We start from the raw sequence: 16084 nt of genomic DNA on the forward strand, positions 1-16084 counted from the left end.
GTGCAGTTGGTTTGGTGGGGTAGGGGGAGGACGAAGGGTACCCATGTGGCGGTATTTAAAGGGGGATAGAAGATGAGAGACCCCTTCAAGGGCATGATCTGTTTTCGGTTGAACGGGCAGGAAGGTCAACTTTGTATACGTTCTTTCCAACTGTGTGCGTGTGTTTGTGTGTTTGTGCGTGGTCCGCTTAGAACCGGTCGAGCATTAGGTTGTTATTTTTGTTCCGAAACGCGCTTCGCTTCGTTGTATGCTTCTTTTTTTGTTTTATTTATGAACACACACCACGCTGTGTTTACCAACAGACGCGAGCGATCCACCCAAACGACGTCAGCGTTTCAGTTCATGCATTTCCCCCCCCCTCATAACAGGAAACAGGGAGAGAAGAGAAGCACAGCACAGAGAAGATTGGCATGATTGGCGAAAAGAAAGGAAAAAAACGATTATGCCAAAAATGTTGCCAAGGAGGCGTTGAAGAGCCATTTTTTCGTAGTTTTTGCCTTCATGTTGGTATCAGTTTGAAGTGAAAACATACCCGTGGCCGTCGTTTGTGTGTGTGTGTGCGTGTGATTATGTTATGATTCATCCACGAGGGGACCTTACAACAAAACACCCTAAAAGCTCATAATCGGTCCTTGCCTTCATCGTCGTCCTCTTCTTCGCCTGCCTTCCCAACACAAATTCCAACGTTTACCCCACCACCTTTTCCGCTAAAGTTTCTTTTTTCGGCGTGTCTGGTTACAGCACCGCACAGAATGAGTGATAAATCCAACGGCCAACACGGGATGGCTGACAGTGTTAGTGGTGGCGGTGGCCGTAACGTTACAACCGAGTCCGGAACGAATAATGGTGGCACGACATCGACGGAAGCGGTCCGCAATCGGACCGAATCTCCCGGCCCCGGCGGGGGTGGGCCACGGGTCGGGCAGAACGACAGTGTGCAGCAGCAGTTCACACGCTTTGCGGATTACTTCGTCATCTGCGGGCTGGATCTGGATTCCGGGCTGGAGCCGGACCTTTTTGCAGGTAAGATTCAAATACGATTTCTAATACAAGATATTTTTTTAAGTAATCTTACATGTGAAATACATGTTTAGGTAGTTTTAACCCCGTTTAATGATTATGATAAGGTAATTCTTCCCAAAATCATGTCTACGACCTTAATTGCCTTTTTTATAGAGAATTTGTGGCTAATGGCTGACATTTGTTCTGAATTATTTAGTAATGCCCTTCTCTTCTTTTTATGCATCTGTAATTGCATTTTATCTCTCTTTGCGAGGACCTTTTCAATTCAGTTTAAAACGAAGCACTGGATTGTCCTATGTGATGCTCATCACGTGTCTAAATCGCACTAATGCGTCATTGCAGTAGTTTGAATGCAGCCTTTTCACTCAATTAAGCTCCTAATATGTTGTACTTGATTTTTTTGTTGTTGGTAATGGTTGATAATGTTCCAAAATGCCATCGACACATCCTTTGTACAATAGCATATTATTAAAATAATTCGTCAGTACAACTCAATGTTACTGAATCTTTCGTTAAAAATACCATAATTAAACTTCAGTGTGCTGGTTTATCTTCATAAATATTTTTCGAGAATTTTTATGATTTAATACGTATCATACATATCAGAGCAAAAATAAAAATGATGAAATGTTTTCTGAGATTCATAACATGAATCATAACTAGACCAATTTTATTTTAATCTCCTATTGCACCATATATAAAGGCTCAAATACAATGCTTGTATTTAAGCCATTATATATGATGCAATAGGTCTCTATAATGAGAAGGATTGTATGTATTGTCAGTTGGAAACACTAAAGATCATTCATTTTACTTTAAAAAGATCAAGTAGTAGACTATACATTAAAGACTTTTACTCGTATGACAACAGCTCGCTGTCTATTTACTTTGTCCCATTCATCCAAACGCCACCAACGTCAAGACTTAGATGTATTTTAACATCTTTATTGCATCTGAAGCTACTTCAATAAATTTGGAACGTTTCATCGTTGAAAGAGAATGGAGCCTTTCACGAATCTAGTTCGTTTTTTTACATGGAGTTTGACAGTTGACAGCTGAAATCATGTCAACTTTTCATACAAAACCACACACCACACTAGCCTGCGATATTCAGCTTAGATTATTTCAGCCTCAAAGCTAGAATAAGATTCGAGTACCTGCACGAACAAAAAAATCCAAAGTCGTGTTTTCATTTATCCCAAGGTGCATTAAAGAGATGAATCTAGAGTGCGTGGAATCTAGAATCAAAGTGTCACTTTTTGAATGTCACTTTTTGGCAGGACGGGTGAAAACTTGCTCAAACATGATTTCTGGTACCTTGACGATTCCACAAAACACTCTTAAAATCTTCATTCAGACGCAGAAGCGATAAAAATCAACCTTCTAAATACATACACCTTGGGATAAGCCCACCTGTATATTATACCCACTTTGATAGCTGCTCGAAAACTGATATACAATGCAAACAGCTGATAGGCTGAAATTTCAGATTCCTGTCCTGAGAGAAGCTAAATTTAAAATACAGCTACTGATTCTTATCCTCAATAGTACAATAAGATAACTCATCGTTTCCTACTTGTTTTTTTTTTTGCTCTGAGCTAACGTTTGACAAATGTATCTGGCTAGAAACGAGCATTCGGAAACAAACAGCGAACATTTTAGCCTTCGGACTGGTTTTCCCTATACTTTATTTGATTATTTTATGTCTCTTTTTGGGGAACCGGTCGTCTGGCTAGTAGTAACGCGCCCCTCCTAACGCACTATTGCCCGGACGATATCAATTGTGGTCAATTAATATAAATTGATGTAGCAGCACCATTTGCTCGCCCGTATGCGCCAGACGTTTGCAGGCAGGAAGCGTAAAGATCCAGCCATAGCGTGTTGGTTGTGGTCCGAGCGGAGATGCACATGCGAGATGTCTATGAAGAACAAACTTCCTTTCGGACGTGCAGCAGCGGTCAATCGTACTTTGTGTTAACACTTGGTCAGTTGAAGTAGCAGCAGGAAACTTACCACACAAACGAACTCAATTGAGCTAAATGTACAGTTCCTTTGTGCTCGTCTTACGATGCACACGTTAGGCTCGATCTAGTTTCACAAAGCCAAATGTACTTGAAGCAATATTTGAAGCCGATGACGATGACCCATCGGGTTACATTAAAATGCTAATGCGTCGCTTTTTTCTCCGACGCCCGTGTTTTCGAGGCTATCGAGTGTGATAGTAGCAGAGCACAAACGTTCATTACATTGTCCCACTGGCATTGGTGTCTGCGGTGGTGTAGCGAACTTTTTACAACTAATTTTCCTATCACTGCCCACGAGCTTCCGGTATGGTTTGGTACACGTGTTGCTCGTGCGGTGTGCCGGGTGCCGCAAGGTTGTTATTGTTTTGAATATTTCTTATCGGAAACGGAACAGAAACGAGCTAATAACATGCTCGATGTGATGTATGTAAGAGCTGTACTTGATTTTGAACTAATCAAACATAAAAAATGGTTTTATTTGATACTAAATTATGATTTACTTAATAGTTTCTTGATAACTCCATTTGCAATTGTGTGCAACTGTTTGTCTGTCTCTATTTCCAAGTCCGTTCTATTACACTGCAATGTGTGTGAGCAAATCGTCGCCTAAAGTGGGCGCTTAGCATACCAAATTCTGCTGACGTACGCGCAAGAAACGCACCTTAGACGGATGGGTTGAGATAGAAGGAAAAAAAACACGGAATGAAAAAAAGAATACAGACACTTGCAGCAGCGCCTTAATGGTGGTGGGAAAACACGGCGCACCTATTGACCAACAGTCTGGTGTGTGAGCTTGGGGGAGAGGGCAAGTGAACAGACAAATGACCTCAAGAATGTGGCACCCGTCGCAACCAACGTCCCCTCCCATACATGGCGCTCATGGTGGGAGTTAACTGTCGGTCGGTCCCATCTCGCGCGGATGCCTTCAAGTTTGAAGCTAATTTTTCAATTGCTTGCGACGGCCGCACATAATAATACCGTATGGTTTGTATGAGTGTGTGTGTCTGTTTTCGTCGTGTTCGTTGAACTCGTGAGAGATGCTGAAATAGTGCCGTTGGCCACAGCGCAAGGTTTAGCTGCAAGATGTACGACAGGCCATCGGGGTACAATAAGTCTTCAAACAAAAAAAAACATGCGTTATGTGTGGGAAGAAATTAAACTTCGCTTCCACTGTTCTCAATATCTCCATTACTTTTATGCCCCTTTTCAAATGTAAGTAAAATTTGAATCGACGGAACGAAGCTATAAAACAGTAGATGTGTTAAAATTATCGCATGTTTTCCCCCTTTTTGCGTGATAGTTCAAGTATGTTCGAGAAAAAATGTCATAAAATGGCTACGGATACGGATACGGACACGGCTACGGATAAATTTTAAGCATCAGTGTTGATATTTGAAGATGATTGCGATTGGGATTGGGATTCGTTTTAGATTCGATCGGGATTAGAATTGCGATTCGAATTGGATTGGAATTCGATTGAGATTCTGACTGGGATTGGGATTGCGAATCGATTGGGATTGGGATTCGTTTGAGATTCGTTTCAAAGATTCGAATTCCATCCAGGATTGGGATTCGAAGATTCGAATCCCTTCTGAGATTCATTTTACCCATCACTAATATCAAGTGCGAAGGATGTCAGCATGATGCATGATGCCGTTCCGAAATCAACTGATGCGCTTGTCCTGTCATATACTGCAGTTGCGTTAAACCTTGCAACGCTTGCGGAATCAAGTTAAAAAGCTTGTAAGTAAAAAATTATGAAAATCAATGAATTGATATGGTCTGCTACTACTACTGCTGAAAAGATAAAATAAAATAAAAGAAAATAGAAGCTGCTTTCATAATACTGGTTCACAGATGCATCAATTGCTTAGGTACGAAATATTTCTTATTAATTCCATTAAATCACTCCTTAGTGCGTTCTTCTGCACCCTGTACTTGCTAGTCAGTGTAGGTGAAGCTTAAAGAGTTGATTGATAAGAGACTACCTAAACAGAGAGTTTACACAAAAAGGGCTAGACGGTGCAAAAAAGGGTACTAGGGTAGACACAACTCGTCCGTCTGTCAATGTTTCGTTTTTTTCTTCTTTCTACTATTTTCATTTTGCAAGCAAGCGCAACGTCAACAAACGCAAAATCTACTGTTGCAGCTGCCATCGCCGTAGGGCTTGCCACTGTGTCGGTGGTTGGCATTTGCCACGGTTGGCTGAATGTCGTTGGCCACCCCAGTCGCGGGGCAGGCGGCATCTTTGCACACATTAGAAGACACAACCGTTTACAGTTATGCTAACCGCGGGCAGACACTTGTGCCACGCCGTCTCCCACCACCAACAAAAAACACAAACTAACTTGCCATTTAAGAGCAGCATCGTGCGCAGCATTTGCAACAGCATTTAAAATATGTACGCTGTATGTGTTTGTGTTGTATCTTTTTCTGGTCGGTGGAATATAGAAGATTGATACAAAATATTTAGAAAAAAATTATTATAATATAGAAACAACAATCAAGAAATATCAATTTACAGGGTTTTCCAGGAGTTCTCATAGCTGTGGGACACTTTATTGACTCTTTGTTATGTCAAATGAATTTAATGTAATAGGAATTACGAATGTAATAGGGCGCTATAGAGCCCTAGTTGGACAAATGCAATAGGAATTCCCAAGGACCCTGTCCAAAAAGGATGCCATAGAGTCCAATTTCCAACAAATGACGTTCACTTCCAATAAGAATTAGTCAAGGAAGTGTACCACTACTATGAGAACCCCTGGAAAACCCTGCATCATATCAATCTGATTCGAATAAAAAATCGCTATCAAGTCAATCCAATGCTTTCAACAAACAGTTTTATCGCGCTTTCGCCCAAAAAGTGAAATCGACGGCACACGACAACCGCGGTCCATGAGTCACTTGAACTGATGTGACATAAAGGTTGTATTGATAGCAGAAAGCTCCCTTCCAGCGGGGTCGTTATTATCGTAGCCGAAAGGATTGAGGGCGTTAAGGGAAAGCCAGCGAATGACACAATCATACATCAGCCGTTGATGGACATATTTTGGCGCAAATAATGCAGACATAAAGCGACGAAACGGGACATGAACCTGTCACATTTATTTGTGACACAATCGTGCAACAGCAAGCAACTACGACAGATAACCATTCCACTCGTTCGTTGGACATGTTTTATAGTGTTATACTTTCTGCAGACAGTAATGATGTTTAATCAGCAACGAACAATCATCGGCTCAATTCATCGTTCGCTTGGCAGAAGCATTAGAATTGAATGGCTTGCTATATTCACCTCATTGGAATGAGTTCAACTGCGTCACAGATGCTTATGAGTGCACATTTATAAGTAAGCATAAAAATGAAAAATAAAAAAGGTAATCTTCTCTCCACTCATCAGAAGCACAAAACGATGCCATAAATAGACGCTTATTAGACATCATCGACATTGGGGGCTCTCTCCCCCAAGGATGTGGCGAAAGAATGGTTAACCGTCGACTGTCGTTAGTCCGGATTCAGCGAACGCCGGACTGACGTTTGTGGGCGAAGCAGGCAGACCCAAAGGCGCCGGGCAATCGCGCGACATCCGTGGCTACCGTGCCCGTTAGCCGGGGGGCGGGAAATAACTTCCAGACGCGTCCGGAAGGACGGACTGGACTCTGAACGCTGCACGCAGGAAGCTGGTTGCCAAGTATCGATTTTCCTGGCCGTTGTTTGGTGCTTGGGGGGTTTTGAAGAGCCGCCTTTCCTTTCTTTCGACGGAAGAAGAGCGAGCAGCCCCATTGTGGTTTTGCGTGACTTTGTTCCTGTGCGATCAAGTGCAATCTTTGTGGAGAAAATCTTGGGTTCAGTGTTATGATGACTGGAGTTGTAGTGTTTGTGTGTGTGTGTGTGTGTGTGTGTGTGTGTGTGTGTGTGTGTGTGTGTGTGTGTGTGTGTGTGTGTGTGTGTGTGTGTGTGTGTGTGTGTGTGTGTGTGTGTGTGTGTGTATGTGTGTGTGTGTGTCTGTGTGTGTGTGTGTGTGTGTGTGTGTGTGTGTGTGTGTGTGTGTGTGTGTGTGTGTGTGTGTGTGTGTGTGTGTGTGTGTGTGTGTGTGTGTGTGTGATTTGTGTGTGTGTGTGTGTGTGTAAATGACTCTCATACATTCCACCAGACTGGTAGAAAAATAATGCATAACATGGATCCTTCTAACGAACTTTTGCAATTCCACTCACTCTCACTCTGGCTCACTTTCTGGATCGAAAAAGCGACTCAATAAAATAGTTTTAATTATTACAATTGCAACGATTGATATAAACTCTTCATACCTATTTTGTCCATATATTAACTTATAGGATTTCAATATTTCACTCACGCATTCATACTCAGTGCGCACATCTCTAGTTGGAATCGAAATACCATTACCATAGCATAGAGCAGGGGTCTCCAATCTTTTCAATGCGTGTTGGTCCTGAATAATGTCTAGTCTATTTTTTCATTACTTTCAGTTATCGAGTGAGTTAAATCACCTTGAATGTCAAAACATACAAATTGATTCAGATACATTGCTTTCCTATCCTTTACAGCAACGTTATTCCTTCTGTTTACTTTGCATTATTACGTAACAATAACAAAAAGGTAACACACACGGGAGAGGGACATTAAGATTTTATTGCAGCAATTCCGAGGGACAACAAAGGGAAGACGTAAATGGCAATGTTCAAGCAACCCTTGCTCACTGGTGCGACTTTGCAACCCTATGCTCACAGGCTGAACTCTCCAAGACCAAGATCCCTCATAAATTCCACATGCGCCTTGGGCAATTCCATTGACCATACGCATCGCTCCACCGGGAGATCCACAGGGAGAATAGGTGAAGTAGTAGTGCTACGCCCTAGCAGTAGCAGAATCACTGGCGCTTGTGTTTACATTACCGGCACCACACACAAAATGCTTCCGGATGAGCGAACCCCGATGTGTTACGCAAACGTGACGTCCGAAAACATACATTATTCAGCGTCGGCCGTGTCCGGCCTGAGGACCTCCGAGCTCCTTCCCATAGCGTTGGCAATTTATCGGGTTTTCGCTTCCCAAAGAATGTTTGCTGCTCACTGTTTGGCGCGCAGGAGGAAGCCTCACTGACTCTTCCCCTGTCAGTGGTGGAAATCCCAAAATAATATTACTTTGAAATGTGCACTGAGCTGTGTGCGTTTGTTTATTTGTTTCTCAAGATGCGGCTTGTTAAGTAACAACTTCGTCTCTGATTAGAACTAGCACGCGTGTGGATTTTTGCTGTCGGATGAATTGAGGATACCCCAGTCCCTCCTTTCTCTCCCCCGGCCTATCATCTTCATTGCTAGAAGTTGGGATGGTCTCACCGACCCAGCAGCAGTCGGTTGCACATCCATAACCTACTGCCATGGCCATGATTTGATGTATGGGGCAATATTATTGGTGCACACATTTCCAACCCATACTGTTGGATGGATGGCTCGTTGGGTGCTCATAAAAATTGAACAGTTTTCAGTTCGCGGGCCACAAAACCGTTGATGTAAGATGTGTTACGATCCGTCCAGCAGCAGCAGCCACAGCACCATTGATGAATGCGTGTAGTGTTGAGAAATGTTTGAGAAAGCTGGTACAATCTTGGGGCAGATGGGAGATGTTGGTGCGGGTTTGCTTGCCGATCGACCGAATGCGTCACTGTGAATGACCACTGTGTGGTACAAGAAAAAGGGCTGCAGCTGTTGTTGGACGGTGGTAGGACGGAATGTTGTATGCAGTTAAGCGGGTTTGGATGGTACAATAAAATGGTGTATAGTAATAATGTTCGAATTATTCAAGCGTCGATGAATTTGATTGATGTTGCATACTTTGCCGTGTCTTGTAATTCGATAATTGCTATTACTTATCGAAGGTATTAATTATGTAATGACGATGTAAGTGATAAGAGCAACTCTTCTTTTTGATCAAGTTTACATAATGCAAGCGATGGTCGATACATTTCGTCAATCATTCATTAATTGTGATTGAATGTCAAGAGTTGCTTATCATTTGTGATTGATATTTAATTCGCCAATTTTGGTATGCTGCTCAAGGTCAATGCTAATCTGAAGGTAATAAGGCTGTAACAATAATTGACAATAATGCTTTATAATCACAACGTTTTGCAAAAAAAAAAAAACCATGAAATGTGAGAGAATATAATAAAATATTATCGTAGTTCAAATAGGTAGAAGACAAACTTGTTTTTTTTCCCCAAAAACTATTGTCGGTTAATGCCTGCATTTACAGCAAATGAACCTGGCTATCAGCGACTTTTTTTATTGCTCATAGGAATATAGTTAGTTCTACGTACGGTCGAGCACGGTCCATACGGGGCTTGAACCCATGGCGGACATGTTGTTCTGTCGTTCAAGTGGCTCTATTGACTTCCATCGGCCGAAGAAAATTACTCTAGCAAAATTTGTGTTTTTCCTTTCTATTCACTACAAACAATTGTCATGAGGCTCGTGCTTCTACAGTACAGTTTTGTTTTGAATTTGATCGCAAATAACCATTGTAGAGAAGAGAAAACTGCCAATGGCACTGTAAAAGCATAACCAAATAGGATATGCGTTGATATGTTTTAAAAAATCTATTAAAACATCATTTTTTGGATTTATTCTCAAAATATTATGTTGTATAATTACGCTCTGCACTGTACATTACCTTTGAACGATAGTCATACCTATCGCAAATGAAAAGACGTATCAAAGTCGACTCCAAATCAGATTCGGTAATTAAATGTTGTATTTAAGTTTTCCATTTTTGTCTGCAAGTGAATTGTTTTGTTAACAACTAAATTACTCAACTAATTACAAAGTGATTAAATCACTTATCTATGAAAAATAATAAAATCATGCAATTTTTTTAAACTAATTTAATAATTTAGTGGGAAAACTTTCATAAATCGTTTGTATGCGATTCCTATTAAACGATTTATATTTTTAACTATTCCTATTAGAATCGTCGTTTGCTGAATTAGAGAAAATCATATGGGATTCAGTGTCACATTGCTTAGAGCTAGAGTAAGAGGGTTTTTCGCAGTTGATATTGTAAACAAAATCGCTAACTCCTGTATTTATGGTGAGATGATTCTGCCATAATTGCATTACGTTGAGAAGAGTAAAAATTGGTTTATGAAAAAAAATGATAAAATTGATAATTCTACTTTTAAACCAAATAAGTTTCTCTCATTAACTCAATTAAAATCGTTTTATTACTGGAGGATTTGAGCCGTACAAGCAAAATAACCAATTAGTATATTTAAATTTGATGTTTTCACTTTTCATTTTTCACCAATGGCTATTTAAATCCTTTCGGCCAACACCTGGGTCCACCTTTTCGCCGGTGGCTTCTGCGCATGCCATCCTACCAGCCAGCCATGTGCTACGTTATGTGAGCTGCGTTTTTCTAACCTTCCAAGCTCTTCTTCTTCTTCTAAACTTTAGCTGTCCCCTGGAAAAGTATTTGCGGTAACGACCTTGAAATATTAACAGCAGCTGCTCGGCACAACACGCTGCTGCCACTTCCACTTTTGGCCGGACGAGCTGTGCGGAGTTCCGATTTCACTTTTACCTTCATCGTTCACGGGTGGCGGGTGGTGGGGTTCGTCCGTCTGCACCACCATTCACACCGCTGTTGCAACTTTCACTGCGCTTCCACGATCACCTGCGCATTCGCATCGGGGGGATGGCAGTGCACTAAATGCACTTGCCAATGGTATTCTGGTATTTGCGCCCAGTTCCTTGTGTCTTGTAAATTGGCACCGACACACACAGGTGTGTTTGCCCCGATGAGGACTGAATATGTTCATTAGTTTCACTCACTGCACAGAAGAGTCACTGTGTGTGTGTGTGTGTGTGTGCATATATGTGTTTTTCGCAGGGAGCGTACCAAAGGGGGGATTGCGGCCAGTCAACTGTACTTTTGCGGCGGGTCATGGTACGCCATGGTTGCGATTTTAACAAGTTCTCCGCGTCGTACCTTAACCCGCTGTTAACGCTTTTTAAATACGCTGATTGGCTTCAACATATCGCACCGCTTTCTTGCCCTTACTTTAGATGTGCTTTTCCCTAAAGCTGTATAAACTTCCCCCTGCGAAAGCAGTGTAAGGTCATTTCAGGGGGTTTTTGCCGTGTGCAGAGGGAGCATAAACATCAAATCTCCGCCACTTTTTCACGGTTTCACGATGGATGTGTGTGCTTGCAATTGTTTATTGTTTTCGTGCTTCTCGTGTGCATCGACGTTGGGACTGGAAACTGTCTGCCCCTTTTTTCCCCTGTAAGACTGTACCGAATAGTGATGGGTAGAGTTGGCAAAAATTTGAAGTCGATAAAATCCGAATCTACTCCGGAAGGTAGGTCCACCCTGCATTATTTGGAGTCATTTGGAATCGGTCAGAGTCGACGGAGTCGTCCGGAGTCGTCCGGAGTCGTTCGGAATCGTTCGAAGTCGTCCGGAATCGTGCGGAGTCGTCCGAAGTCTTCCGGAGTCGTTCGGATTCGTTCGGAGTAGGCCTTCGAAACAAAGGCCTGTATACGAAGTGCACGCGGAAAGGGAAAGACAAAAAAAACACAACGAAATGAAATGACTGATCACAAGCACATTAAACCACACGGGTTGACTCCGACCGACTTCGGACGACTCGGACCGACTCCGACCGACTTCTGACGACTCTGGACGACTCGGACTCCGAATGACTTACGACTCCGACGGACGACTCCGACTTATATTCTGACCATGACTGAATCGGATCGGAGTGGTGGGTGCGCTCCAGAGAGCACATCACTAGCACCGAAAGCAACAAAACACGCTGGTGGCGCTGGTTTGGTACCGTATCGTAGCTGTATTTTTAAGGCAACTCGTTTTTCATAATAGAAGGAATCTTAATATGGATAATGAGCACGTACGTGTATCATTTTAACCTCAAAAAAAAAAAAAGATTGCATTTCGTTCACACCAGCCTTGATGAGTGTCTCGTGTACTACGATGGGGTGTGGACGGTAAGGAAGCTTCGGATGTCAATTGAGCAAATGGCGCAATGATACGTCTCCCTACACCAGGAGAAAGTTTTGCAGCTAATGAACTTCCGCACGGTTTCAATTGCAATTCGATACACCGGGAGCGGTTTAAATCACGCACACCTTTGCTCTGCAGTATCAAATGCGCGTGACAAGTGTTGTAAGAGAATGTGGTCCACTTTTTTCTCTTTCTCTCTCTCTCGTCTTCAAAATTTATCCAAAACTTAGCCAATTATTCATGCGGAGGCTGCCGGGAAACGAAATTTAAAAAAAAAACCTTACTCATACTCACGAAACACGTGACAGACGTTTGTGGGAAAACGCGCTCTTCTTCGGTTTCTCCATCACGTTCGGAAATTTGTACCCATCCATTTTGCACCCAATTCCCATGGCCATTTTTCTGCAACCGTCCCTCGGTGACTGGTGTGTGACCGACTTTTGGATCGGCAAAAATCACTTGTCTGCTCCCGATGCGCACCGATGGAGAAACGTTTGGGATGAGAAAGCAGTGAGGGAGTCGGTGGTTTTTCTTCGCCGGAATCGGGAATTCGAATAAGTAAGCAGCGCACACATAAGGGAAAGAATGATAGTTCCATTTCGCCAAACGGTGTATGTGGAGGTTGGCATTTATTGAATTGTGTTTGCGCATCACCCACTCACTGTGTGTGAGCTTCACTGCTTTTTAATGCTTTTTACTTTATTCATAATGATGTGCGTGACGTGCCCGATGAGTGAATACATATTTACTTTTGCCTCTTTTTTGTGTGTGTCTTGCTTGGTTGAATTCAATTCAATGATGAATTTTAAGAAAATTTGCACTCATCTTGCAGCTTCAATCTTTGGCTGGCTCTCTGGTCACATCATCGTTAGGCACTGGAGACGACATATCGAACGTCGGTGGCACTGGGCACAAGTACTGGGAACGCAAAACTATAAATTGCTATTAGGTTGGTGTGATTTATGACGTTTGATTTTACCAGTACGTTACCGTACCGAGGGCCGTTCACCAAATGGCCTTTGAAAGAGGAGGGGAATTTCCAATTGGGACTGTTCCTAAGCGCTATTCTGTCTGTCTGTCTGCTAGGTGGGTGATTTGGCAGTTACGACAGTTATTTTTAATTAGTTGATGTCATTTATACCAGTATAGATAAGAATATTTTACCAACTAAGAATATTTTACTGAAATGGTTTTCTTTTCATGACATCTTCCGACTGACGTGAGCATGTCGCGAAAGAGTCGTTCAGTCGAGTAGTGTGGGTCATTTTTTAAATAGATGTAAAGCTTACGTGTAAGACTTAGGTTGTATTACGTCTAAATTAGGAGCCTTTTGTTCTAGTTCTGGAACATTCTAATCATTTTCATATCTGTTTATTTATCCTGATTACCCTGATCCGATCTGATCTGAAGAACTGTTTACCCTGATCTTTTCAGTGATTGAACCAAAGTATTAGTTTTGGGTAAATCTGATTCAGATCCATGAGTGAATTTTTGGAATGATTAAATGACTCTGAATCTCAGTTGGAAAGATTCTGATTCATAAATCTCGAAAGATTCATAAATCTTAACAGATTCACGGATTTCTAAGGATTCATGAATCTCGAGGGATTTATAAATCCCCAAATTATCATGAAGCTGGAGCTTACTTTTATTCTTCTTCTTGGCGCAACAACCTACGTGGTCAATCCAGCCACTACAGGGCTTTCGAGAGTTCTTGGTACCGCGAGTACCACGCGAGTAGACTGTTAACCCAAGGCGTACAGGTTGTTAAGCCTTGCGAGATAACCACTTAACACGGGATAATGCAAATTCAATATCTTGAAGACCATACATCTCTAAAGATTCATGAGATTTCATGGAGATTTATGAAAGTTTATGGATTAGTGGATCTTTAAAGATGCATATTGATCTATTATAAGTTCATGAATCTTTCAAGATTGATTCATGTATTTTTGAAGATTCGTGAATCTTTATATATTTATGGTCGCTTGGATATTCAAGAATATTTAGAGATTTGCGAGTCACTCATTGAACCCTCAAGATCCCTAATAAGGTGTGTCAAAGCAATGGAGTAAATAATTATTAAATAAAAAGTCACTTTCTGCTCCAACTTTTGTAACCCCTTTCTGCTTCACTCACAAGGTAATCAAATTATTGTCTTGTTTTTTTATGATTTTTTTGATAAAGCCCTATCATTAAACGCTTTTGCGGCTCGCGTACACAGACAATCTATCAATTAACTCAATCCCCAAAAATATTTAATCAACTAATGTGCCAGACGGTCGAGACGGGGGCTCGACGATGACGCTGGCTCGCTGGTTTAGAGCCCAATAAACAAAAATTCTAGCACCAGCGCGCACACATTCTTCTCCAATAAATTGATCAAGGTTACCGTGAGGGGGCTATTACCGGCTAAGGCTATTACCGGCAAGTTCATCCACCTCACGGTCGCGCTGCGGTGTGTTGCCGCGCGTTCCAAAGGATTCGGAGTTCGTGTCAAGAACCAATTTCTAGTCCATGACGCGCGCTCTACGCGGAGGTCAGCCAGTAAATAAAGCCTTTGAAGGTGAGGCAACACACGATTTTCCTGCCTGCTGAATCAGTTCAAAAAAGGAAGAAAACCCAAAAATAGGACGAAGAAAGAAATGAGGACGACCGGGGGTCATGTAGTGAATGAGTCATGTGCTGTGCTGTAGTTAGAGTAGGTTTTGTTTACTGTGAAATAATGTTTTTAAATGCAAATTGGTAAACGTTCTACCGGGTTTCGTTTGATTTCCGCATCACGAATCGGTTTCCTATGGGGAGAGGAAAGTAATAAATGCTGGGCCTTATTAATTAGAAAGCATTAACCAACCCTTTAGTTAGCGCAAGCGGTACTTCCTGCCAAACAAATGCACAAATAAAAGATAACTACCGCTCTTTGGCGAATCGTGTGTGGGGAAGCATCGGCAGGTTTTCCAACCACCAGGCAAGGGGTTGTTGTACCACTGCGCCGGGTTTTATGTGTGTGTGGAAACCCGGCGTACACTTACACCAAACACTAATACCTAGCGATTAGTACCGAAGGGAACGGTTGGTTAGTCGCAATTTTCCCATTGAAGTTGCGGCTGTGTGTGCGTCGGTTACTAATTACCATTCGTTTTAATGCGGCGTTCGAACGTCAACATTGATGGCTGAGGGGAGAGCTGTTGCGGAAACGCACCACCGCAGCCTTAAGCGTATAGTACATTCGAATCCAAAAGCCTCGGAGGAAGTGCGTCCATCCATAACCACCGCGGGTGCGCTAATGGAGAGGGTAGTGGTTGCTGTAGTGGAAAAAAAATAGTGCTTTGCTTGAAGTCCAGAGCACTCAGGTGACGCTCACGGTGACGGTGGATTGAAAAATAGTCCACGCTTCAGTGGTCAGCTTTGAAAGTGAAATCGGAAGTATTTGTACATCTAGGACTGGTGCTGTTTTGTTAAACTTCCAGTGTGTCTTACGGTCTTAAATTAAACGCAGCTCACGGGAAGTAAATCGGAAGGGTTTCCTACAACAACTGCTACCAAGCATCAAGCTCTCTTCTGCTCCTCATTAAACGTCCAAATAGAAACAAACATTTTTGTGGGAGATTGGGAAACAAAAGTAAAGGGAAAACTAACGCGCGCACTAAAACGGCACTTCCCAAAAGCAGCGACTTACTACGACGGTTGGTTCAGGGTGTTATTTTTCACTTTCCTCAAGCATTAAGAGCCCCCCATAATAACAGAAAAAAGCACGCCAAACCATAAACCATTATCGGTAGTGTTGAGGTTCGCACCACCACTTTTCCCTGCCCCGTGAGGCATTGTTTTCCGACCGTAATGAGCCGGTGCTAATTTAATCATCGGTAGCATCATCTTCACCAATCAGGCTCTCTGGGCCCTAAATACAAGTCGACCTGTTGCATTTTTGGAGAGTCGGATGGAACGTTTTTTATGGGGTTCGCCTCCGACAGCTACCGACGAGTCTTTTA

General features: G+C 42.3%; 1 protein-coding gene across 4 annotated transcripts in view; it reads left to right on the forward strand.

Annotated features, from left to right (window-relative positions):
• LOC120905091 (DENN domain-containing protein 5B) overlaps positions 1 to 16084 on the forward strand; it is a 31918-nt gene that overhangs the window by 1415 nt on the left and 14419 nt on the right. For 3 of the 4 annotated variants that reach the window (XM_040315788.1, XM_040315786.1, XM_040315789.1), the window contains exon 2: positions 742 to 1023. In XM_040315788.1, the coding sequence (XP_040171722.1) occupies positions 753 to 1023 (271 nt within the window). In that variant the 5' untranslated portion in view covers positions 742 to 752. Of the gene's footprint in view, positions 1 to 713; positions 1024 to 16084 lie in introns of all 4 variants that reach the window. The other variant, XM_040315787.1, reaches the window with a different exon arrangement.

Source organism: Anopheles arabiensis, chromosome 3, assembly GCF_016920715.1.
Source record: "Anopheles arabiensis isolate DONGOLA chromosome 3, AaraD3, whole genome shotgun sequence".
NCBI classification, from domain to species: Eukaryota; Metazoa; Arthropoda; class Insecta; order Diptera; family Culicidae; genus Anopheles; species Anopheles arabiensis.